The sequence below is a fragment of the Crassostrea angulata genome, chromosome 9, assembly GCF_025612915.1.
Source record: "Crassostrea angulata isolate pt1a10 chromosome 9, ASM2561291v2, whole genome shotgun sequence".
Taxonomy (NCBI): Eukaryota; Metazoa; Mollusca; class Bivalvia; order Ostreida; family Ostreidae; genus Magallana; species Magallana angulata.
In genome coordinates, this window is record NC_069119.1 from 26258679 (window position 1) to 26286045 (window position 27367).

General features: G+C 33.3%; 1 protein-coding gene across 1 annotated transcript; it reads right to left on the bottom strand.

The window, feature by feature from the left end:
• Positions 1-813: 813 nt before the first annotated feature.
• LOC128162939 (phosphatidylinositol 5-phosphate 4-kinase type-2 alpha-like) lies at positions 814-24287 on the bottom strand. The gene is made up of 9 exons (XM_052826369.1): positions 23948-24287; positions 17487-17584; positions 16431-16527; positions 13143-13292; positions 12397-12543; positions 10333-10371; positions 6794-6907; positions 6104-6371; positions 814-5157 (listed from the first exon to the last, which is right to left on the bottom strand). Exons 1-9 carry the CDS (start codon positions 24077-24079, stop codon positions 4973-4975), a joined length of 1230 nt encoding a protein of 409 aa, XP_052682329.1. The 5' UTR covers positions 24080-24287; the 3' UTR covers positions 814-4972.
• Between the last annotated feature and the right edge of the window lie 3080 nt (positions 24288-27367).

Below are 27367 nucleotides of genomic sequence, written 5' to 3' on the forward strand. Positions count from 1 at the left end.
CTATACTTGCATAGTATTCTCATCAATTGTAGCATTGTACAATGTACTTACATGTATTGAAAAAAAAAGATTTTTAAATATTTTCCCTAAATATATAGTTCTATGTTAAACTTTGAATCCCTCTTGGGGTCTCAGTATTGGTTAAGCGGTCACGATTTTAACAATTTAGAATCTACATAATTTGAGGAAGCCTGCATAGTAATATCACTAAATAGAGCATTGCAGTTCTTGAAAAAAAAAGATTTGTTTTAAACATTTTCCCAGTATATTAACTTTGAACCCCTTTTGGGGCCTCAGTATTTGTCCGAGGGTCACAATTTTATAAATTTATTATCTACATTATTTGAGAATACTTGCATAGTAATCTCATTGTAGTTCTTGAGAAAAAGTTTTAAACATTTTCCTATACATTTTTATGTTAAACTTTGATTCCCTCTTTGGGCCTCAGTATTGGTCTGGGAGGTCGCGATTTTTACAATATAAAATCTACACTTTTTGATGATTCTCGCATAGCAATCTCACAAATTGGAACATTGTAGTTTTCAAGAAATTCTGATTCTTCACTTTAAATACAAGTTTTTGTGTAAATATTGGCATTTCTGGTTCAGTGGTTCTTAAGATTTTTTAAGACATGCACCATATTTTCACTGTTTCGCATTTATCTCCCTTTGAAAAAGAGATCTGCCATTTATTCCAAGAATGCTCACTTGAACCTTTGGTTCAGGTAAGCTAAAAAGAGCAAAATTCCTGAACCACCACACACCCCTTTCAGAAAAAAAAGTAAGTTGGGAGAATAAAAAAGGCATTCAGGTATAGTGTTGTTATATCTTTATTACCTACATATATATTATACATATGAAGCAATAGGTTGAGCCATACAACAACATATAAATCTAGATCGGACAGTGCTGAATATTCGATATCGTCAAACTCCAGCATAATGAACACTAATTCATGTGACGTCATTTGAATCGGTATGGTGCGTTCGACAGGGAATGCTTGAGAACTTCTACTGCAACTTTCATTTCTTTTTAAAGATGTTTGCACCACAAGTTTATATTATTTTTGTCCAAAAAATACATAACTAGGTAAAATTGCACGGAATTACATTGTGATAAAAAATGTGAATACTTTTTAAGTAAAATACAATATTTGAAAACAAATATGACAGTAAACAATTTTCCTAATTCATTAGTAGTTACCCTTGCTAAAAATCATTTCTCATCTCAAGTTTCTTCAGATAATGTATGCTCAGCAACCATTTCCGAGTTTATATTTATTAAATTTTAAATTGATTTAGGTTAGTTCTTCTATTGATTTTATTGATTCATATATAAACAATAAAAAAAAAATCTCAAAAGTGAATATTCCATTTAAACATCAACACAAATAAAAAATGAAAAAAAGTGCACCATTTCTGAATTTTTGGATCGAAATACAAAACAGATTGGAATTCAAGACTATTCACGAAAACTTCAGTGAATGCGTAATCAAACAATTCTCCTACAATCTAACTTAAACTAAATTCACTCAGATCAACTCAAATAATTCTAGGCAGATGGTACGATTTTTGTTAGGCTTTCACAAACTTTACAAAGCCAACCCCCAATTGTCCCAAAAGAAAACCGATACTATATCTCAATAATTTGGTCAAACACCACGAGAAATGGGTTTACCCCTTGCAATTATATGCATGATAATCTTGCTAGCACAGATGATAAAAGAGACAGGATTCAAAAGATGAGAAACTGGATGGCACTTCAATATCCAGTTAAGTTAGCACTTAATGTATATAATGGCTGTGTACATGTTCTTTTTTTCTATTGCATGCAAAAATTATATATATATATCTATCCTGTAACTTGTTGTAAATAATTATACATTTCATAACAAGAGAAAACAAAATAATATATTAAACAAAACGAAGAAACCCCCTATGAAACAATGGAGCAAAATATTTTCTTAAATTGTTCTTATTTGTTCAGGATTTAAAAAAAAAAGAAGAAAAAGAAGAAAAAATGTATTTTAAAAAAACAGATCTACAGAATATGGGTAATTTAATCCCCTTTCACTAATCACAGTTTCTTTACAAAAGATGTTCAAGATTTTTAATAACCTAAAAACAGCAAGACATCTCCCCATCTAGTGTACCCCTTGCGTGGATATAGAAGAGAGGGGATGGGGGGGGGGGGGGGTGTGAAGGGTGGGCAGAGCCCCTCTTGGAAAATTCAAATTTCTTAAATTTACGTACTCGTAATTAAATTGCCAAAAACATTTCTCACACCCCCCTGGAAAACTCAAATATCCCCCAACATCCCCTGGAAAAAATTTCTGGATCCGTACATGTACTCTCACAAAAACCAGGTGGTGTTGTTACACGTACACCTGCATGTATTCATGTTCTAATATACATATTGATGGTGAAAAATGCAGAAATAATGGGGTTTACAGTATGCATTTAAGCGATTTTGTTATTAATTCATGATGGGACTAACAATATGGTGAATTTTACGGCATTGCACATTACACATATATAATACAAACATTTATGATGAGTCAAAAGAAGTACAAGTAGGACCTCTTCTTCACCTCACCTGACCTCACCACCCTGCTACCCTCCCCTTAAATCATTGACCAATTGTTTAAATGACCAATCAAATTGTGTCTGAATATATTAAGAGGGCTGGATGATCTTGGCCATTTTTTAAGACTATATTGATCTCCTTTGCAAGGAGAGCTCTGTAAAATCTAAAAATCATGTTTAACATTTTAAGGTGGCTCTGACGGTAAGTTTGTTGACCACCCAGCCATCTTTAAATGCATTTTTAACTCTGTTGACAAACTTTGAATTTATAACTCTTTGTGTATATGTATTTTCTTTGTGTATGGTTTATGTAGTTGAGGATAGGGAGGTGAATTCAGAAGGGGGTAGGCGAGGACCAGTCAAACTTCCTAGATGAAAAGTTACATACAGGTGAGACCAACTATGATAAACAATGTATGCTACACAGTACCGAAAACTTCTTGCTACAGATTTAAATAATAACTGAATTACAAAACCCATTTTTCTTCTTTTTCCTATTCCTCCTTGTTATTAGGTATATCCATGTACATAGCGATAAATACTGTGCACAAAACAAAAGAGTTTGAATTCACCCCAAAAAATGAGTTATGCCTATGAGTTGGTCCTCCATGTAACTTGTGCATCAGTTAACAAGGATTCATTCCCACTCGCTCTTATTATCAAATCTTACTAGGGAAAGTTTGTTTTCGAAAGGGAGGGTGTAAAAAATGCACTTAATTTGAGACAAAAGTGAAAATCTGAATTTTCTCTACACTAAAATCAAAACCCATGTGTTGTCAAATTAAAGAGGCTGGGTGGTTTTAACCCATCAGATCTGCCATACACTTTTGAATATAATATTACTTGCCATAAACTATTATTTTGTAAAAAGAAAAATATCCAAACATTTTTGCATAAAAATTTGATCAATTTCCTGTATCTTCATACAGGGCTCTTCATCTAAAGGAGGTAAATACAGCCTTAAAAATTGCCTTGACCATCCAGCTTTCTTAAGTAAAACTTGTGGCGTTAGTTTTTAAAACAAACAACTGCTTTTAAGGAGGTTGGATTGCCAAAAATCAGAGGACTAATAAGATCCACTTAAATAATTAATATGTCTTCTTTAACAGTATATTAATTTCATAAAGAGAAGAAAACAAAATGTTTTAACTATAAAGGATTTCCATTTGAATATTTCCTTACATTTCTATAGAGAGCGCTTATTTCTGGAAAGTTTATAGAATCTTGAAAATAGTCATGACCACACAGCCTTTTTAAATTTAATATGAAGCTATGAATAAGATATACTGTCCATTTAAAATCTATTCATAAATAAAATATGTCAATATATTGGTTAGTATATGAGACAAATAACATTATGACACCCTGAAATATTTCTGAAACTAAATCATAAATTGTATACATCTGTAATACTATCATTTGCATTCAATGCATATGCATATCTAAACCGGGTATGATAATATCTGAATGCTGAATGTATAGATAATACAATAATTTCATGCATCATGACCTTCATTAATATACATGTCCACTACATGAATATTTATAACCTTGGTTTACTAATCAGTTATATGTAGTAGTTTTTTTTAATCTTTTTTGACAGGTAAGAATTATTAATTATTTTGTCGTGTTAAGGAAGATAACTCTTGCATCGATTGCTGTGTGTCATGGTTGATAACAGTAATACAACAACAAACTGACATCAATATATTACATCACATTTTGGACATTTAAAACCCCATACAATACAACATTATGTATACTGTTCTATATCAGATTGTTTTACCCAATATGTGCACTGTCTATCCCTTAAAAAGTAATGACACATTTTAATTTTTATTTCTTTTTAAATTTTTACTACTTTAAATTTTTTTTTCCATGAATCAGTTCAAAAACTGATTTAAATTTTAAAGTTTAAACTCATAGGAAATATCATAAGTACTTTTATAGACCACCAGACAAAAAATAAACCTTGTACAAAAAATGTATGATTATCTTCACCTAAAACATCTCCAGATGTATAGTAAAAATTCTGCAGAGTTTTTGGGGGGTTTTTTTCAGAGGAATTACTGTTGTGTTAGGCAAAACAGAATATGGATAACATCTAATTTTTTTTGTAAGTTGCAACTTTTTCTACAATTATTAACTGGGAAAAAAAATTATCTTGCTGTGTGCAATCAAAAAAAAAAACAAACCACAAGTGCAATGAGACCTTTGACGTAAAATAGTGCCATGTGACGTGTCATTCAAACTCCCAAACAGGAAGTGATGCTTTTACATGGTGACTTTTGCTGACCGTCACTTGTAACACAGTAGTTAGGGGACAAAGTATTGTCATCTCCTTAATTTGTATACACTGTGAAAATGAGAACACAAACTTCATGGTCATCATTCTATGCACTTGTTGATGAACTCCAGGAATCTCTTTGCGTATTGATCGTAGCGGACTGTGGAGAATTCCGCTCCTGCGCCATGTTTCACGGTCTTTGCCGCTGTCGCAGTCCGTTTTTTCACACCATATTTTGTCAGAATGTCTATCATTGCCAAAAAGTAAATTTCTCGTCTTGGACTCTCTGTTGGAAATTTTAAAAAATAAAACAAATAATTTTATGAACAAATGCAAAGAAAGAAAAAAGCTGGCAATCCTAAATACACTATGCACCTATGATACTTGACAATGCTACACATAGTGTAGACTTTACAGTAACATATTACTAGAATTATGCAAAGAAGTATAAAGATATTATTTCATTCAAATCATACAATTTATTTGTTTTTAAAGTATTACTGTTTGTTTAATTAAAGAAACTCTCGATTTGATTTACATGTAACAAAAAATTTAACAGATCCAATATGTCAATTGAACTAGATTTGATTCCATATCTTATTTGATCTAAATTTTATCCTGATCTCATTTGGACTTAATTTGGTCCTTTATCTCACTAGGACCAGATAAGATCTCATATTTTACCTGGACAAGATTTGGGACTAGATTAGTTCCCATATCTCATCTAGAACAGATCTAATCCTTTCTCTCACCTGCACTACATTTGTGACAAAATTTGATCACATAACTCACCTGCACTATATTTTATCCCGTATCTCACGTAGACTAGAATTGATCCTAACTCCCATCAGCACTAGATTTGGGACTGGATTTGATCCCTTATCTCATCTGGACTAGATTTGATCCTTTATCTCACATAGACTAGATTTGATCCTATCTCTCACCTGCACTACATTTGGGACAAAATTTGATCCCGTAGCTCACCTGCTCTACATCTTATCCCGTATCTCCCCATCACTAGATTTTATTCTAATTCTCACCTGCACTAGATTTGGGACCGGATTTGATCCCGTATCTCACCTCCACTAGATTTTATCCTGTATCTCACCTGAACTAGATTTGATCCCGTATCTCACCTAGACTAGATTTGATCCCGTATCTCACCTCGACTAGATTTGATCCCGTATCTCATCTGCACTAGATTTGGGACCAGATTTGATCCTGTATCTCACCTGGACTAGATTTGATCCCGTATCTCTCCATCTCGCTGTCCAGCTCCCCGGTGTAAGGCAAGTAGACAGCGGGTTGTGGGCTGTCTGGGGGGGTGGGGACACCCCCTGGACCGTAGTACTCGTCATCGTCCAGGCCATTCTCTGAGTCGTTCTCCTCCATTGCACTCAGGTCTGGATTTGAGTTCTCCAACGCTTCTTGCTCCGCCCGCTCGCAGTCGTGTATTCCAACAATAAGGCTGTAGTCCATTAGGTGTAAACTAGATAGAAACTGAGAGAGAAAAGAAGGGGAATGAGAACTGATTTTAAATGGCACTTATTTGACTTGCAAAAATCTTACAATAATTTTTTTTTAAATTCAATTTTAATTATTATTATTAAACTCGAAAGAACAATTCTGTGACTGTCACAAATGAAATGATGGGGTTCTTTTTCATCTGACTTCATTCAATGAACGTTTGGCTTAATTTAATTCAAATGAAAGAGACTACAGTCATACATGTACAATACCAACAAAATAACTGAAAATTTTATCTATTATAAAATGAAAGTGAGGTTTTTTGCTTTCAGAAATTGGAAAGTGAGTTTTTTTGCTTTCACGAAATGAAAGTGAGATTTTATGCTTTCAGGAATTGAAAGTGAGTTTTTTTGCTTTCACGAAATGAAAGTGAGGCTCTCTGTTTTCAATGTTACCTCCACATCAGATTTGAGCATGGTCATCAACTTCTCCTTGCTGTCTGCTCCTATGTGAATTGAGGCGCCATCATTCAGGAAATCATTGTCTTTGAAAGTAGGCAGCTCTTTAGTCTGTGAAGAGGAAAATGGTATTGTCAGTATACAGTTGATTCTTATTCAAACTGAAGAATTTATCATCATCATAGAATTTTAAAAACTCATTTATATTTTTCTGACAGTTGTTTACTTTTACCAAGAGGCCCATGGGCCACATCGCTCACCTGAGGAACAATAGGTATGATAAAATCAGCTTAATGGAGTCATAATACAAACAATCTGGACAATGTACAATAATACATGTAGATCCTATATAAATAAAATTCATTTTTCCCCCTGGATATTCCTATGTTTATAATCATTAGTCTCTTTTCTAACAGGATGATTTTATAGTCATATCACATGTTGAGTATTGCAGTTTTCAAAAAGATCCTTAGCAATTGTTTATATATGGATAAAAAAAGCTACATCAAACTCTGAACCTTCTTGTGAGGCCGAAGAATTGTCCTGGAGCCAAAGTCTTATCAATTATAAAGAATCATCTGGCTGATTAGTTTCTGAGAAGAAGATTTTTAAAGATTTACTCTATATATTCCTATGTAAAACTTCGACCCCCCCCCCCCATTGTGGCCCCACCCTACCCTCGGGGGTCATGATTTTCACAACTTTGAATCTACACTACCTGAGGATGCTTCCACACAAGTTTCAGCTTTCCTGGCTGATTAGTTTCTGAGAAGAAGATTTTAAATATTTACTCTATATATATTCCTATGTAAAAATTCGACCCCCCATTGTGGCCCCACCCTACATCCAGGGGTCATGATTTTCACAACTTTGAATCTACACTCCCTGAGGATGCTTCTACACAAGTTTCAGCTTTCCCGGCTTTCTGGTTCTTGAGAAGAAGATTTTTGAAAATATCTCGAAAATTTTCATCAATTTCTAATTATCTCCCCTTGAAAACGGGTGTGGCCCTTAATTTTCACAACTTTGAATCCTCTTTGCCTAAGGATGATTTGTGCCAAGTTTGGTTGAAATTGGCCCAGTAGTTCTTGAGAAGATGTTGAAAATGTGAAAAGTTTACGGACAGATGGACAGACAGACAGACGGACAGACTGACGACAGACAAAATGTGATCAGAATAGCTCACTTGAGCTTTCAGCTCAAGTGAGCTAAAAACTGTTTAAATTTAAGCTCTCACAGTTTTAGTCTCTCCACAATTTTCATACAAAATGGCTTAAACATGGAATTAAGTATTCTAAGGTAAAATAAGGAATCGACAGTGTAACATGATTCAAAACCAAAGGCCCCATTAAAACCTTTTATTTTACATATCAGTATGAAAACATATTTCAAATAATATATCCCATAGTTTATAAAAAAAAATTTAGACTAAAAATAAACAGTCGTCATTAAACAGGAAATTGACATCTGATTGGTACAAAACTGATAGGATGATCATCCTACCAAATAACATACGTATAAACAAAGAGTGTGTTAAATTTTCAAGCATCTCTGATTAATAGTTGCTGGTAAAAATGTAACAAAAAGGACTATATATGATAAGGGCCTAAAATGGCCCCCTAAAATGAACATCAACATTTTACTATCATACTTTGTTTTCTTAATACAGATATGTCTGTGATGTGTTTACATAATATTCATTTTGGTTCAAGTGTCCACAATTTAGAAATATGACATCGTAAAGACAACCTTTTCCCGCCATTTTTGCATTTTTAGCGTAAAACAGCTTGTTTTCAAGCAGTTTTTCCTTCCGAAAACATAGAGCGCATTCTTGAACAAATAAAATATTTTAATCAGAGATGTATCTAGCCAGGACTAATAAGTGACAAAAAAAATTTCCTTGTTCAAGCATGCGCTCTATATTTCCCATTCGTAAATATATAAGAAAAATGTCAATTTTTGGCCGATTTTGATTGAATTATAGAAATGGCGTCACTTCTGACGTCATATACTGCCAGTGAGTGCAAATAAATAAAATAAAAAGATGAAAAATATATTTTATATCAACTCTTCTAAAAAATTTGTTAACATTTTATTGTACCCGAAACACTTAAAAAATTGCGAATTATGGGGGCAAAATTTAACTCTTATCATATATAGTTCTTTGTTACGAACAGACAAACACACACAAGGGTAAAACAGCATACCCCCCATCTCCTTCGGAGCAGGGGTATAATTAAGTTGGGTCCACTGTAAACAATGCATGGATGGGAGATTAAAAACTTTAGTTTGAAACATGTTGTTCTAAAAGAAATAACATGAACTGTTAAACAAAAAATTTGTAGAAATTGAGCAGGCTTATAAGACTATGTCTCGTATGCTAAATCTAACTTCAAAAAGCTTTTAAACAAGTTAGTTTTGTATCTTTTTTTTATTGACGGACATAGTATTACTTGTTCAGTTTTAGTTTAAACATCCCCTGTAGGCCTATGTACATATTTTTCAAAAGACAATGATCTTAAGTTTTCCTTTTTCACTTTTCAAGGAAGGAAGCCTTTAAAATTATATAGTCTGTCTCAAATTAAGTATTTTCATTATTTTCTTCCTAATATTTTTAAAAAATTTCTTCCGCCTAATTTAAATTATTCTTAGCACTTCCTTTTTCTTCTTCCCTGTAATTGCATGATTTTTTTTATATTTTTAAATAAAAATTGATACATTTCGGTATATGTAGACAAATATGGGACTAATCAGAGTGCATGCATGTATTGTACTAAAATTATTAATATCTAGAAACTTAAGATAATATCAGTCTGGTATTTCTTGGTCATGAGTCACACAATACTCATGTAGCTTCCTTATATTACGCATGTACTAAACTAAGTGCCCATTTTTTATGTATAAATCTTATTCAAAAGAAGAAGAGGTCTGTGAAAAATTATCGAAATATATTAAAATTTTGAATCTGAAATATCTGGATTTTTTCTTTACTTAATAATAGTTTATGGCTAAAAAAAAAATCATCACATGAAAGCACAAAACTTATTACATAAAATTTAGATTAATCTCATCATAAATCTGGCACTACTTTTTCTTCTTTACCTTTATTTTTGTGATGATGATGACGTTGTTAGCAGTTTACACATTACAAACTGGGGCTATTTTGATGAAACTCCTTTTTCTGGATACTCAAAATTTGAAATACTGAAAACTCGTCAACTTCCACTATAAGGCGGCCCCCAAACCCCCTGCCTGAATTTGCTTCTGCAATAAACAAACCTTAGCTACGCCCCTGCCTTGGACTTTCGTAACTATCTAGATTCTGCATCAAAACAAGGTAATTAAAAAATGAAGCTTGTTTCCAGTGAAAAATGCATAGATTGCATAGTCCTAGCTCAAAAGCCGGACATATCTTGTTGATTTCAAAGAGCCATGGCTGAGTGGCCAGAAATGAAATAGACAGGCCTACATCACATTGCTGTTTGACACTATTACCCAAAATCTAAGATTCTGTTAAAACGGTTCTGTGAACTTACTTTCTCTTTATCACTGGCTGATCTGTCAACTGTTGATCCCTGAAAGCAAAGAAAGGATTATTTGAATGACTATCAAATCACATGTCATGTAGCTGCAGGTCTATAATAGCTTTATAAATGGGAAAATTTGGGTTGAAGCTTCTAGAGCTACAGCTCCAAACATGCAAAAAAAACTTGCAATTTTTGGCACTCAAAACATGCCCTAGTGTGGGATTTATCAAGTTATTTCTTAAAACATTCTGTGGGAATATTTAGCGACAAAAAGTTTTCCAAGCTAGCTGAGTTCCTCTTAGATCTTATTTCTTAAAATAAGATTTATAATGCTTCTGACATTCCTTGCTTAAGACTGCAATTTTGCTTCAAGCTCGTAGCAGTCATATATCTAGAAGTTTGTGGATTTCTTTGTTACGGTTCATGAAAGTTACCCTCACAGATCATATATATTGTTGATGTCTATATTTTTTTTGTTCAAGTCTTTGACAGTTGTACTTTAAAATTGTATATTTTTTTGAAGTCTTTTACAATCATTCCTTTGAGATTGCATTATTTGTTGAAGCTTTTGACAATCCTTACTTTGAGATTGTAATTTTCATTGAAGTATTTTACAATCCTTTTTTGGGATTGTATACTTCCTTGAAGCTCTTCACAATCTCACCTTGAGATAATATATCTCACTGAAGCATTATAAAAATTTTACAGTACCTAAAGATTATCTATCTCGTCTAAGCCTTTAACACTCTTACCTTGAGATAGTATATCTTGTATTTCTAAGCCTTTTACTCTCTAACCTTAAGTTTGTATATCTCCCAAAAGACTTTTACAATCTCACCTTGAGGTAGAATATCTCACTAAAGACCCTAACAATGTTATCTTAAAGGGGCATGGTCACGATTTTGGTCAAATTTATCTTTCTGTTTTTATTATTTTCAGTGCTTTAGGAATGCATTTCTTAAGATCAAATGAAATTTGGGTGCCAGCCGATGAGTTTTAAGCAAGATACAGGGCTCACGATTCTTTGTTATGTAAACAAGGCTCGTGCCCTGTTTTTGTTTGCATAGGTTCAATATACCCGTAAAAAATCTTTTTCAAGCTGATTTGTCTACCTTCTTATTAATTCTAAGCATAAATAAACAGTTTCTAATGATTAACACATTCATTTGAGGTCTAAAACTGGAATTTTCACTTCATTCAAAACGTAAACAAAAGCTTTGTTTACATAGCAAAGAACTGTAAGCTCTGTAACTCGCATGTAACTCAACAAATGGCACTCAAATGTTGGTTGCCTATTTTAAAATGCCTCACTGAAGCATTGTAAACATTAAAATCGAAAAAATAATTTTTGACAAAATTCGTGACCATGCCCCTGTAAGATTGTATATCTTTCTGAAGAAATCAACAATCTTACCTTAAGATCGTTAATCTCGCTGAAGCCTTTTACAATCTTACCTTGAAATTGTATATCTCAATTATTTCTTACCTAGAGATTGTATATCTCGCTGAAGCTTTACCAATGATAATCTATAATCTTGAGTTTGTATATCTTACTGAAGCCCTTCACAATCTAACCTTTAGAACATATATCTCACTGAAGCCATTGAAATTCTAACCTTGAGATCAATAATCTTGATGAAACCTATGATTTCTAACCTTGAGTTTGTATATCCCGCTAAAGCCTTTAATACTGTTATACCTTACCTTGAGATTGTACATCTTGCTGAAGCTAAATTGCCAATGACAATCTATAACCTTGAGTTTGTATATCTCAATAAAACCTTCAATAATACCTTACCTTGAGATCATATTTTTTTTTGTATGGTGAGTTTGTATATCTCGCTGAAACCTTTAATAATACCTTACCTTGAGATTGTTTATCTCGCTGAAGCCTATTAACAATCTAATCTTAAGATTGTATATCTCACTGATACCTTTGACAATCTAACCTTGAGATCATAATCTTGCTGAAGCCTTTTACAATCTTACCTTGAGATTGTATATCTTGCTGAAGCCCTTGACATTCTAACCTTGAGTTTGTATATCTCACTGAAGCTTTTCATTATACCATACCTTGAGATCGTATTTTTTGTGTATGGTGAGTCGGGGACTGAACACACATCTCATGACCACTAGATACGTCTCTGTGTCGTTCACGGTGATGCGGTACATTCCTAGGTACTGAGGCAGTAGAGTCTTTGCATGGTTTTCCACTATGAACTGCAAAATAAAAGTCCATAATGTAGGACTATCAATTTAGCACCAAATAACACTCACAAAGGGAAAATTGTATTATGCATGCTTTATCAACAACAACTTTATGGGGTTTTTTTTTCAATATAGCCAAATAAACTAGGATGTTACGTATATGATGAAAGAGTTCTTCAGTCTCTCATTCTGTTTTTCAGTGTCTTTAGGTGTCTGTCTATCAGACTATCTGTCTGTCAGTCTGTATTCTGTCTTTTTATTAGTCTGTCTTGTCTACCTGTCTGTCTATCTATCAGTTGGTATTTGTCTTATCTATATCTTAGTCTATCTCTCTGTCTATCAGTCTGTATTTCTCTTGTCAGTTTATCAGTGTGTCTGTCTATCAGTCCGCCCCAGTGTCTCTGTCCATCTGTCTATCTGTCTGTCTATCAGTCTGCCCCAGTGTGTCTGTCCATCTGTCTGTCTATCAGTCTGCCCCAGTGTGTCTGTCCATCTGTCTATCTGTCGGTCTATCAGTCCACCCCAGTGTCTGTCGATCTGTCTATCTGTCCGCCCCAGTGTGTCTGTCCATCTGTCTATCTGTCTGTCTATCAGTCCGCCCCAGTACATACCTGGTGATACTGTTTCAGGATGAGGTGAAGTTGTTCCACTTCTTCACTGACTAGTGTTTTAATGAAGTATTTCTTGTCCATTGACATCATCATTCTGGCCCCGCTTCTGCCCGGAGAATCAATGTCCTCCGGAGGCTTGGTCAAGGAATTCTGGGAGTACAAAATCAACATCAAAATTTGCATCAAAAAGGTCATCAGTGACACATCAGAGAAAATATTACTGTCAAACCATGTTATATGTTGTATCACCTTCTAATAAGTGCAAAGCTATTATATTATGAACAGTCCTTTGAATCGAATGCATTTCCAGCCTAAGTTTCTTAAAGGGCAATCTCTCTTCTCAGCATCCCCCCCCCTCTTCAACTAGAGGTTGGTTGCTAGTCTAGACTAGCATCTGAGCTCAAATTGCCAAAAAAAAAAAAAATCCACTTATGCATGTGTGATCCATTTATTACATGCATCTTTCTACAAACAGATCGACACATCACATTGAGTGAGCAGAACTCTTTAGTTCTTGGAGGTCTATAAATGGCGATCAATTACTGTTTTCAGAACTTGTCTTAAATTAGGAATGTCAAGGCATTAACAGGGTTAGTGTAATTTCCTTAATGAAAGTGTGAAGAAGCCAATAGGATTAGAGCATGTATTATTCATCAAAATGAGAAAAGTTCAATAAGCTGGCCAGGACAGTCTGAGTAAGACCAACTGACTAAAGCTTTCAAAATTTTTCAGAGGTGAATGAATTTTAGTAAAACAATCACATTGATTAGAAAAATCAGCTCAATGAATATATACATGTATATTGGTAACCGACTAATGAAAATCACATTTCGGAATTCGATAAAATGATACTGCATGAAACTGCACGTACAACACATGGTTAACATGGTAAACATTCCAATTTCCCTCAGGAAATTTATTACAATTTAAGACAAAGATATCCTGATGAACAGAACTCTATTTTGATTAATCAAACGGGAAAATAACATTTATTTTAACTACTTAATCTAGATCTGGTAAAATATTTGAATTCTTAAATTATAGACAAATTACAGTAACACAATACACAATACATGTAGTATATGCTGGTAACAGTTAACCTCTATTCAAAGTCAAAGGGCAGATCACTCTAAATGTACAAAATAACTCTTTGTGTCCATTGATGGGGGACTTGCAATAAGATGTACATGCAATATGGCATGAACATGTGCAGTTACATGTTCATGTAAGTATCCAAGCGGTATTTCATGCTAATTTACATGACAATGGCTTTCCTTGTTGTTGAATTTGAACACATTAATGCATTACCTATAAATACCCTACAGTTATTTCCTTAATATAACAATTCTCTCGTGAGAATTATGTAACATACACAGGGAACAGGAAAGAAGGCGTATAAAACAGAAATTACCGGGTCCATGCATGCAGTACCGCATGAAAGACTAAAATAAATCTCTCTCTCTCTCTCTCTCTCTCTCTCTCTCTCTCAACCAGAACTCTTAACAGAATTATTCAACATCTTCATGAAACAGGAAGGAAACAGCTTATAACAACTTGAATTTAAAGAGACTCAAATGAGTTCTTCCTTGGGTTTTTTTTAAATGCATCATACATTTCATATCCCCTTTTCAGTAAAATTCTACTGAAAAATAAATTTCTTGTAGACTTCCAACACCAACTGATATACAAAACGTAGACCCCAGCTGGTGCCTGCATTTAAGTTAAGAGACTTTGGAGTTTCTTGTTGACAGAAGTCTTTTGTTGCACATAATACCCGATAAATAATACACGCACATCATGGTTTTGGAAAATAATAGGTTGTTGTTATACCTAGAAGAATGACAAATTAATTAATGTCCACAATGTATTTGCTTTCAATTGACTTTCTTTCTTTTTTTTTTATCCTATGACTGATTTTCCATGGTTACCTAGCAACACATGAATGCAATGGCTAAGAATCTTTCATCTTTTATAAGCATAACTGAAACATATTAAGCTCTGTCATGTCAATTTAGGAATGATCATAGAAAGCATTAAATATACTAAAGACCGCGCCTGATCTGTGGCCATTGTAAACTCATAAAAGCTTGTATTTGATCTCGATATCATTTTCCCCCCTAATATATATATTTTCCTTTTATAGTTTTAAATTAGACTCAACAAGATCAAAAGCGAATACATAGAGCCTACAGGGGAATTTTATACAGCCTTTACAATATGCAATTGTTGTTATGAGCACTTTAACATATTTGTGATGCTCTGCATGAGCACAGAGAAATTAAGATCCTGCATGCATTTATCAAGACTTGAACATTTGCCTTCCTGCTACTTTTGACCTCTGTCAACTCAATTTTCCTCCATTTACCCTGAAAGTCTCTCTCTGGACTGCAGACACCGTTATTCTATGGAGATTTAATTTGACACAGCGATTCCCGCGCATGTAAATGTCAAATTTATCAATTCATTCATCAAGTGGGGAGTTACGTAAGTCATGCTTAGTGGCAGGGTATAAATGACTGGACTCGGGTTTTGTACAATCCAAATACTCATTCTTAATCACTTAAGTCCCAATAAATTGGAAGGGGGAGGGAGGGTTCCTATAAAGTCCCCCCTGCTTAAGAGGGCTGGATGGTCATTGCCATTTTTAGACTTTATAAATCTTCTTTAAAAGAAGAGCTCTGAATCAAGATACAGTAAAATATTCAAATTTGAAATCCTTATAAATTCTCGGATTTTTTTTTCTTTACTAAATGATTGTTTGTAGATAAAGAACTTCTCTCCAAAATTTCCAGGTTTATCTGATGGGTAATCTGTTGACCACTCAACCTCCTTAAGAGGCACGATCACAACTTCAGCTAAAAGTATGCAGACATTACAAATTTAAAAAAAAGAAAAATTGAAAACTTTTAGCTCAAGTTGTTAAAATAAGGCACTTCGTGTGACATCCAAATGCTGAACATCAGTTGTCCAGCTTTAATTGAGATACAGACCTTACAAAATATTATCCTATATCTATATAATCAGGGACCTATTCAATAAGAGAATTGATTTATTTATAAAATGATTAATCGTTTCATCACTAGTTAATAAAGCATTGATTTTTCTCCGGCGAGACGATGGCTTCTCCTCTATTTCCAACATAAGAACAAGGCAGAGAACAGACCAGAAGCAGGACCCATTAGACTAGCTTATCTTCTATTAATACTGCCATCATTACGTGATGGGATTTTCCTGTTCGTGTACCTCCTATCTATATGTCATCGCATCAATATCTGTAATAATATTTACCATGTAGTCGTGGTCATCAATTCCGAAGCGTTCCCGCAGATTTCTGAACACAATCGGGCAGTATTCTTTGAACTTGAAGTGACTTGGCATTGCTTCTCTACAAAATAATCCATCAAATACACCAAATAAAGAAAATTCTATCATAAGGAAATACTGATTGCATTCGAAACTTAGATCCCTATGGAGAAGCAAGTAAATACTTGTTTGTTCAGTCAAACCTGGAAAAAAAATTCCATGAATATTTTTTTCCTCTGATATCATGGATATCTAGTTTTAATTATAACAACCTTTGGAATCTTTGCAATATTTGGTTCAATATTTACCCGTACAATTAGGCAACTCAAATTCTTAACCTTAAAAAAAAAAATCTCCCATCAGATGTCTCAGTACTTTGATTTTGACTGAATAAACCTTGTGAGTCTAAATTAATGAGATTATATTAAAATCACCTAAGATTTAATATATACAAATGAAACACTGATAGATAATAATAAACTGTATGTAATATGTACTAATTTATTTTATGACTCTGTAAGAAATTTACCAATTGAAACCAATGACTATATGTTATGATCCTAAATGCAGATTATTTACAAAACTAAATATATTTGGATGGATGACCAAGGTTGTCCATCTGAATTTTTTCAGACCGGGAGCTACAGACCTAGCTGAAGCTAAATTCATTAATATTTTGGGCATAAATTTTCTTGGATTGAGTTAAAATCACAGTTTAATTAATGTTACATCAATTCATGGCTAATGATTCTAAATAAATACAACATTCTATTTGAAAATGTTCTTCAAAAAAATTTAATTTCATGGATCAATTCAACAACAAAAATCAACAAAAATTGGTTTTAAAAAATATTTATGAAACCGCAGACATTTTTTTTTTTATTTGTCGTTGAATCTGGGTATAGTTTGACACTGACAGCTAAGATAAACGATATACGAGGTTTTCATTTGAACAACGTCTCGCAGGTTATGATCAGAATCAATAATTCTTCAAAATAATTCTAGTTGTAGGGATGGTAAACATAATTTTTTTTTACTTACTTGTGGAATTTGTGGTAGTCGACGTGAACTTTACTGAAGGCTTTGAAATCATCAGGCATGAGCATAACAGGGATGCTAACATGGTTCAAGGTATTAATCTGTCGAAACAAGAAAAGTTGAAAGTCATTGCATGTAATTCATATGTGTACATGTAATTTTATAATTATAGCCAGGTAAAATACTGTTTAAGGGAAATATTCGCCCCCATTTTATTTTCGCCCTTTTCCCTCTCGTTGTCAACGATCGAATTTTAAAGACTGTGCGAATTCCATTATGTCTCAAATGACCTCTCTTTAAACACACCTATGTCTGGGGGAATTCAAAACAGGGTGAAACCGTTTACAAGGGAAGATGGGCAGAATCATGTCACAGTATTAATATGTTAGTTAATACGTTGACAGACGAAAACATTTTCTAACCATATTCACCATTGTATCTATATAAAATATATACTTCTCAACATTTCTGCCAAAAAATACTAATTTAAACCATTAAAGCTATTAATACATGTATATGGATGAATTATTGAAGAAGAATAGAGAATTCATTTGATATTGCCACTTAATTCATACAATCATGTAAAACCGGAGGTTCAGTAGTTTGTAATGGATATAGCTGACATGGTATGCAAGTGGAAATTAACCTCTATCAATAATTACTGTCCCCTAATTGCTAACCTCATCACTAATGCATTGATGTTCGTCAAGGGAATACAATAACAGATGCATACACGCTGACCAACATCCTCACCATAGACAATAAGGTACTGAAGTATTCCTCCCTTTGATCCAACATACCCCATTAAAGATTACAAAGGTGTGCTCCGACTGACCACTTCCCCCCCCCCCCCCCCCCCCCCCACCTTACCAACCCAAAATGGAATTCTTCAATCCCAAGGAATTATCAGAAAACATTTACATTTTCCAGCGTCTTTGTCGGTGATAAAACACTACGAATCAATCTAGTAACATATACTCCAATACATCTTAAAGAATGATTCCATGTTCCTTTTTTCAAAATTAATCTGCCCACCCTACCAAAGTTCTAATAATGCAACACCAGTTACACCACCCCACCACCCCCAAATCTTTTAAGTTATCTGACAGTAAAGACAAGATATCTCCCTTCATCCACAGAAGTCTGAAGAGTTACTTGTGAAATCCTTGCGGATTGTCAGAGCTAGAGGCTGACCTGGTGTTGAGTGCAATAGCCTAACAGTTCCAGACATTGAACCATTGTCAATCTCTATGGACCCTTTAACTATATATACATGTATAGTCACTAATATTACTGCTAAGGATAATTTAATACTATTTATACAGTTATTGCAATCCAAAGCTGCTAATTTCAATATCAATGTTAGCAGCCAACGGATCTGGGTTTTTTGTTGTTTTGCTTTTTTTATTTTGATTTGATTTTTTAACAATGATATTGATATTGTTGATATGACAACAATATCATATAATATCTGTTATTCTATTGACTTTTTCAACGTCCTTTTTCTAAAGGAAATCTCTCAGTATATAAGCCTTTAAGTAAGCTTTCACCTCTCTGATCAAGAAAAATTCAAATTCCTCTGTAACCCGATTAAAAAATGGGAAAATAAAAAAAACAACCCGTAAGTTTCATTCAAGAAACTTAATGCTTCATATCTTTCGACTGTAGGCACATATTCCTGTTTCAGCCAGATTGAGTCTTCAAATCTTAATTTTTTTAAAAATGCATAAACTGCCCTGGTGCATTGAGCATGATCATCAAGCATGAGGTGTTCAGCCCTTATATATATACAACCTGTATATACCTGCATTGTGTACCTGTAAAAACACCCAATAATAATATAATGGTCTAGTAGCTAATCAGTCGGATCAGCCGAACTTTATATCCTATAACATTATATTGGCTGAACGGTGGCAGACACCACCTCTGTAATGAATAGACTTGTTGATGAACCAAGGCAAACAGACTTCCCATCTCTCTCTCTACCTATTTTTTACCTCAATGTTTGCATAACTACATATACAGCGCACCTAGGTGCTATCCGATAATGCACCAAAACATTACATAACAACTTGTTGAGCATTTTTGAAATTTCACCAAAGGCAAAGCAAGCAATTATTGCTCCTTGAAGAAAAATTTAAAAGCTCGTGAAAAAGTTTTAAACACAAGCGTTTGAGTGGTTAACAACTTTTATTTTTTAATCAATCAGGCCGATTCTGCAGAATGTCTTATATTACTGGTATAGTAACCATGATACACTAACATTATGTAACATTAACTTTATGAACTTGCCAGCAAAGCAACTTCCAAGATACGTTTTTCTCTTTATCAATTTACTGAAGTCTCTAAAGCTTCAGGAAAAAACATTATCCCGGTCCCTCTAGAAAAATCTTGTTACAAAAAGATCATGTATTAAGTTAAGCGCTCTATTAATTATAAGACAAAAATTGAGGGCTTTTAATTTACAGAAGAAAAGAAATACCGTATTTTAAATTTTGTAAATATTGATAGCAAGATGAAGCTCTGCTCTCGTCGGCTAATAGAAAGATTACATGAATAATGTATTCATGTATCATTCAACGAATTGAATAAAAAATACAGTGTATCTTTAAAATGATAAAAAACTTTTGTGTTTTGTAACTTTTGTACGTGGCACAAACTTTTGCATGTAGATCAGTAGCATAAATTTGTAATGGAAGATCGGCTCTTGGCACCGCTAAATGGAGTAAATATGTCTCAATCACGACAGGAGAACAATCTATAACCGGCTTGTAGGGAAATGTCACATCCAACCATTACACTCCATTAACAGCAGAGAGCTCGAGACAAGTTCTTCATGAAGAATATCAGATGTATATATATACGATTAACGTTATTGATGTGAGATTATGGCTCAGAATCAAAATGAGTGCAAAATTAATACCTTCTCCACTGGCCTATTGTTTCAATTGTTTTTATTTCACCAGGTTTTTTTTTCCTCTTCCCAAAAACAAAGTGGGTTAGCAATTACATTTTTTAAATTTTATCATTATCATGGACTCAAAAATATTCCAGGTACAAATATATCTAATGCATTTGTTTGGTTTTTTCAGAAACAGATAGAAACAGACAGGTAGCAAAGTACAAGACCATAAAGTGCAATGACTTCCAATACCTTATCTTTATTTCCCTCAGTAAATGTTTAGAAATACGGTACATGCATGCATGACATGACAACTTCACAACTTCTAATCTACCTGTAACATCACGTATTACATATAAATACATAAAATTATGTTCTTTATATAGCTTCATAATGGGAGGAAATATTCATTATAGATCAATGTTGAATGTATACATTAACAAAATTCACACCTTGAAAATTAATAATTGACACCATTTTCCTCCTAACGATGTTTGATTTAATTACACCTATAGAACAGGTGTAGACTATAGTCATATCACACCTGCATTATCTCGGAGTGACGGTGATTCAACATATTCCCAAACAGGATATGATTACATCATTATACAAACACTGATTTCTATCTGCACAGTTTACTTTAGGAGAGCAAAGAGTACTTCAACGACTCGTTGTTTGATGTATGCCAGTCACAGATTCATAGATACCGGTAAAGTGGTACACCTTAGGGGGGGGGGGGGGGGGGGGGGAGGATGTTCGAATCTATTTGATCTAAGCCAGTCGATACTGGAAAAAGGATAAACGATGGTGTGTGTGTGTGGGGGGGGGGGGGGGGGGGGGGGGGAGGATGTTCGAAATTAAGTTCATCATTGGCCGCCACATCAAACCTACAACCTATCTGTCAAATGATGTTTTTCAGGCAGTCTGAGAAGAATGTCAGCTTGATCAATTTATTGTTAATTCACTCTTAATTATAATCTGATTCTTTATAAAACCAAAATGTATTTATTGTATTAAATGTTATTGTCCTAAAAAATTTAGATCCCTTCAAAAAGACATTTTATTTGGTACATGTATTTTTCTTCGTAAAGAAGGTAGCTCAATGTACTTTTGAATAAAATCTAGAAGCTATGTATAAAGTGGTCATTAATCACTGGGATGTGTGGTTAAATTAAATTACCTTAGAAAAGGTTAAATGGAGTAGTATTTTGCCATTAATACTCTAATTAACATTGCCACATACAATTCTACAAATTAATATCTGGTGTCTTTTTTTCTCCCTTTGCAATTATAAACAGTATTAGATGGTTTTGGTAGTGAAGCTACAATGTAATCTCAAACCAACGTCTTTATTTTAATTTTTTACATTAAAAATATGGATGTACAGAAAAGTACACGAGGATTGATTCAAAATTAAAGTAGACTTATAATTACCAGTACATGTACTACTAGTCTAGGTGATATAAGTACCAGCCATACTAACATTAAATATACAGGTTTATTTTAGCCTCCTGTTGTTAATTCACCCAATTTTAATTATACACTATAGAAAATTCTGTCTTCTTCTTAATACTTTATTATCTAAACATAATTATGCACATTAAAAACTTACTTAATGTTTTAAATTAACCCCATTCAAATTTCACTCCCTGTGTTTGCTAGTGGGTGAACATTTTTCCTGTATTTTACAGCACTTTATTTTGGGGTAAATAACTTCTTTCTGTGATGAAATATTTACACTACTTAGTCCTACAAATAGCATTATTGTTGCCATAGACAGTAATTCATCAATAATTAAGTAGTAGTTATGCCTCCTGCACATATCAGAGACAAAGCATAATTAAGTGATATTTTTAGAAAACAACCCTCCCCCCTTAAAAAATATAACTTTCTAATTAAGATTTATTTCCGTAATGCAGTGTTATTCTAATTCATCAAATTCACTTTCGGTCCCTATGGCATATACACGGAGAAATAATCAAATTACCATTGTACATTACCAGCATTATAAATCTTGGTTATAATGCTATGAACTGTGCAAATCAATCGTCTTGATAACACTAAAATCTGCAATAAAAATGATAAAGTGGGTGAAATGTTTCCCCGTGTATCGAGTTCCCAGAGAAATATACAGTAATCATAAACACAATTTCTTGTTCGAAATCTTATCTTACTGGTAAATCGTCACTTAAATACTGCATTTTGTACTTATATATATCAATATATACTGTTATACATAACTCTATGTATATATCACCTACATTTAATGAAACTGATCAAATCTATACACATATATTCACCATATAGATTGTAGGTCTCTTTTTGAGCAGGTACATATGCCCATATAAATTCAGCTCCCCCCCCCCCCCCTTTAAAGCCCCCCCCCCCCCCCCCCCCAAAAAAATAAAACAAAAAAAAAAAACCCACACACACACAATACAACGACGTCTCTGTTTCTTGCAACCCATGGTTTTTCTTCATTCTTGTCTTTTAAAATTCACACTACCTTGCTACATTTCTAAAAACTATGTTAGCACTTTTCCTGACTGGCCTGATTTTTTTTCTTTTCCACATGTGTCTGACTTTAATTTCAAATTTGGTACAAGATTTTACTTTTCATATTTTAATGTAAGACTTACTTATTTAGGTTGCTTTTGTCAGAAAGATATGATGTTTTTATTATATAAACATGGTACACATTAAAAAAAACACCCCAACTACATGTATTTTTTAACTTCTCACTCAAAATGGAAACTCAAATTATTTGGGTTCCCTGCATTCAGTCTATAACTGGAACATGTACATGTAGCCGTCGATCAATTGTGGAATACGAGGAACAATGTACCAGCTTAGTTAGTGAACTATAATCACATAAATAATTATTTTTTAATCTTTTTATCATCACCTTCTGGCTTCATATTAACATAAACGTGCCAGTCACACTTCTGATCCATGCTGTGCAATTTTAATTAAGGAAAATATATACATGTACATGTAAATTGTTCAGCTGTCAAAAACTGAATTTGATTGACTTTAACATGGTAACTTCAAACTTCAAAACATTATTGTGCTGACTCGTGCTGACATCCTGGGTATATATCTCTGGATTTCACAGAACTTGAGCACCTGAGTGCCACTATGCTCTAAGTTATATGACATATGGTATGACGAGAGTAAAAATTAGGTCCTGGAGCCTTGTTTAGCAGCAGCGTGTCATTAGGCACTTGTTCAAGAAAAGTGATAGTGGTTGCTAAATGCCAATCACCCACCCCCGTTTTACTTGCACATCATACAGGCATCCTATATTGCTGATCACGGTCAGATCACCTATTATTGTTATCAATTTACAACAAGTTTTACCCCTTCTATATCAAACATACATAAATTGGTATACACATTTTTTTTTTAATTCTGTATCATTCTTTTTAACAAGGGCCTTGCACCAGACAGACAATCCCAAATTACATCTTGTTATGTTGCAAACATCAGCTTTAAAATCCTTATGAGAATTCAAACAAATAAAATGTACTCGTGAAAAATCTGAAATTAAAAAAGCTCTTACCGTGTGGTTAATACCCCACATAAACACACTCATAAGGGGTTCACTTGCTCGAAACAATTTCGTCTTCTGGGGCACCGCCTTCAATTTCAGTTGCTTCCGTTTTTGTTGTTTTGAATCCTTCGTCGTCGCCATTTCTGTTTTTATACTCCCTGGTGTCTGCTCACTAACGTTACTGTCAAGAGTTCATTGTGTTGATGTCATTTATCGGCAGGCACGTGTCGATTAACTGGCCAGATACGTCAACTTCTTCTCGCTCTTCTGACAGATGAAGCTACCCAGAATCAACATCCAAAATGGCGACGAAAACAAATGGATATCCCAACATGCTTTTTTTAAAGAAAGACAACTCGTGGTCGATGATGCACATGGTTGCGTGGGCGTTGCATGACGTTTTCAGACAAGCCTTCTACTGTTTTATTGTCAAGAAAGACAATAAACAAGGAAATTATTAAAACAAAAGGTTTTAATTTTTCAGAAATGGAAATAAAACCTTGCACAAAAAGTTTTGAAAATTTATTGTTGAAATTAATATTGAATAAAGAAGAGACATAAATAGCCTAGTTAGCATGTTAACATGTTATTTATGTCTCTGAATTAAGTTATCAACATTTTATTTATCAAATATTAAATTGATTTATAGATTTTAAAAAACGACAGTAATTGATAATAAGATTTATAATTTACGTATCTTCCTTTATTACTTTGTATCAAATGTCCTTTTCATTGAACGATGCTTTATAGGCCTAATTAAAATCATTTATGAACCTATCACTTAATATTTTTTTTTCTCTTTTTTTCTAGCGAGAGAGAGAGAGAGAGAGAGAGAGAGAGAGAAAGAGAGAGAGAGAGAGAGAAAGAAAGAAAGAAAGAGAGAGAGAGTTTGTTCCCGTTTTGCACACATTTGAAAATTAGGTATCGAAAAAATGTGTGCCAAACAATGTTACAATATGACTTGCATAAAAGCACATTTACATAATAATTGACATCGATCAATGTTCTTGAACTTAATTTTAAACACCCATTTGGGCATGAACAATTACATTAATATCTTTTTTTTTAACAAAACAGATTATTGCAAAATTGTTGTGTTTGTAGTGCTTATGTTTAACTTTTTACCTTTAGAAAGTATATGTACAAGTACATGCTACAAGTTTGAAAAGAAAATATCATAAATTAATGTTTATTTATTGCCTCTGCTTACATAAATGGAGGAAATGTGTCTAGTGAAAACGCTGCTAAATATTTTTCATTTATGCTTTGGCTTGAATAATCGAAGAAAATAGACAAACTGTATGATGATTAATAGCCAATTTTATTGGATTCAAAAACTGAAAATCTTTTTTCACAAAACATATCAAATGTAGATCTAATTCATACATCTTCAACCTTCTTCAGTTTGAGGTATATGAAATCAATATTTAAATTATTATTTTTGTCGGAATTTATTGGGCTACTAATTTGAAAAACCAGAACAGTGACCCGCAATATATTAAATCGGTGATGTCGATCATAAGATCTACTGTCAAGGCTGCTACTTCAAAGATTGAAATATTTTGAGATAAAGGTCTGGGTTGCGTTTTACAAAAGAACTTACGACTTACGACCGAATTAATGAACCACAAACTAATCAATATATTATTGTAATATCTGTAAAATTTAATTATGAATATCAAAATAGTTGTAAATAAATGGTTTGATATAAATTTTGTTCATTAAAGACCGTTCCATGAGATTGAAAAGAATTACGACTTTGTCTTAAGTTCTTTTGTAAAACGCAGCCTGAAGTTTCTCTTCATAATAATCTTTCTGTTGATACCAAACAACCAATTGTAAACATGCGTTTTACATATTTTGCAGCTACATCTACAATGTAAGTTGTAAAAAAGAGACACGGAGTACCCCATGCATATGACTGTCCGTGTAGTTTTCCCCTTTATCATATAATTATCCACTGAATCAGCTTCCATTTGGCTTGGGACATGCAATTTTCCCTTAATTCACCGAGTTTTTATGTTTAAAGTAAATTGGCAAAAATGTAAAAGTCAAATCATCTAATCCTTATTTTCTTATCAGTGAGCGGAAATTTAAGACTAAAAATATTAATATAAAAAAATGGTGATAGTTAATATTAGTTTAATACTATACTAAAACACAACAAAATACCTATATTTTTCTTGTTTCACGGCGCTGATGAATGAATGATAAAACACCCAGGTAAAATCTTTGACTGAAAGCAGACTATAGATCTAATTGCTATCACAACACAAATCACACCTGTTGTTCTATACCCAGTTATTAAATATGTGCAAAACGGGAACACAGGTACCTAAAACACCATCACATTCTTGTGAATTATAGCCATAATTACATGTGTATTTATATACTGATATGTTGTACAGCCAAAAGTTGTACTTTCTGAATAAACATAGTTATGTGAATAAAAATTAATTCACTATAGAGAAAATATTGTTCAGAACCAAACATGAAGTCAATCGTTTTTAAGGTACTTGATGAATTTGATGTTAAAGAAAAATTTTCTAGAAATTTTCAAGAAATCTATAAATAATCATTTAACTTAACTTCAACCTTTAAAAACATTACCTTACATATATATTTAAGCCTTGTATATCTTAATGTTGTTTATATATGTATATGCACGTGTTCTCAAGATTTAAAAAAATAAAACTAGAGTAATAGAAATGGAATTAATTACATTTATCAAAGTAAGTGAGAAATTAATTAGATTTTAAAAAATCAATGTAATTGTAATTGCAAGTAATTGATAAAATTCTTAATGTATTTCAAAGTATTTAATTTACTTTTCAAAGTAATTGACCCCAACCTTGACTCTTGCAAATGAATATGATAGCAAATATTGTCTTAATCTGTCACTTCCTCAGTTTTGATGACTCTTCTTATTTTCAATGAAGTTATAAAAGTTGGCCAAGTTACAGTACCATCCAGATAAAATCTAATCCGATTCCGCAAGCTGACCCCAGTTTTGCTTTTTAAAAGTTTGCGTCTTCTCAGGGTCCACTTGGGATCTGCTTTTCGAGTCCACTTTAAGCATCGAAGCAGACCCCTCTTTTTTCTTAACACCTGTAAGTCTGTCCCTTGTTTATTCCTAATACACATATACAGACATTTGGTAAGTTTTTCAGTAACAAAACAATTTAATTAAGGGTCTGCTTCTGAAATTGGAGTATGTTTTCTATATCCAGTCTGGGTCAGCCTGGGGTCAGTTCTTGGTCTGCCATAGGAGACCTGAAGCAGACCCTGAACGGACACAGAAAGGCAGTCTGGGCTTTGGTTGGAGTATGCTTTACAATTTATGTTATGTTGGGTCTGGACGGTATTATACCTATAGATGTATCTTGATTTTATTATTTTGTATTTTAGCTCCATTCTGATTGATCATTG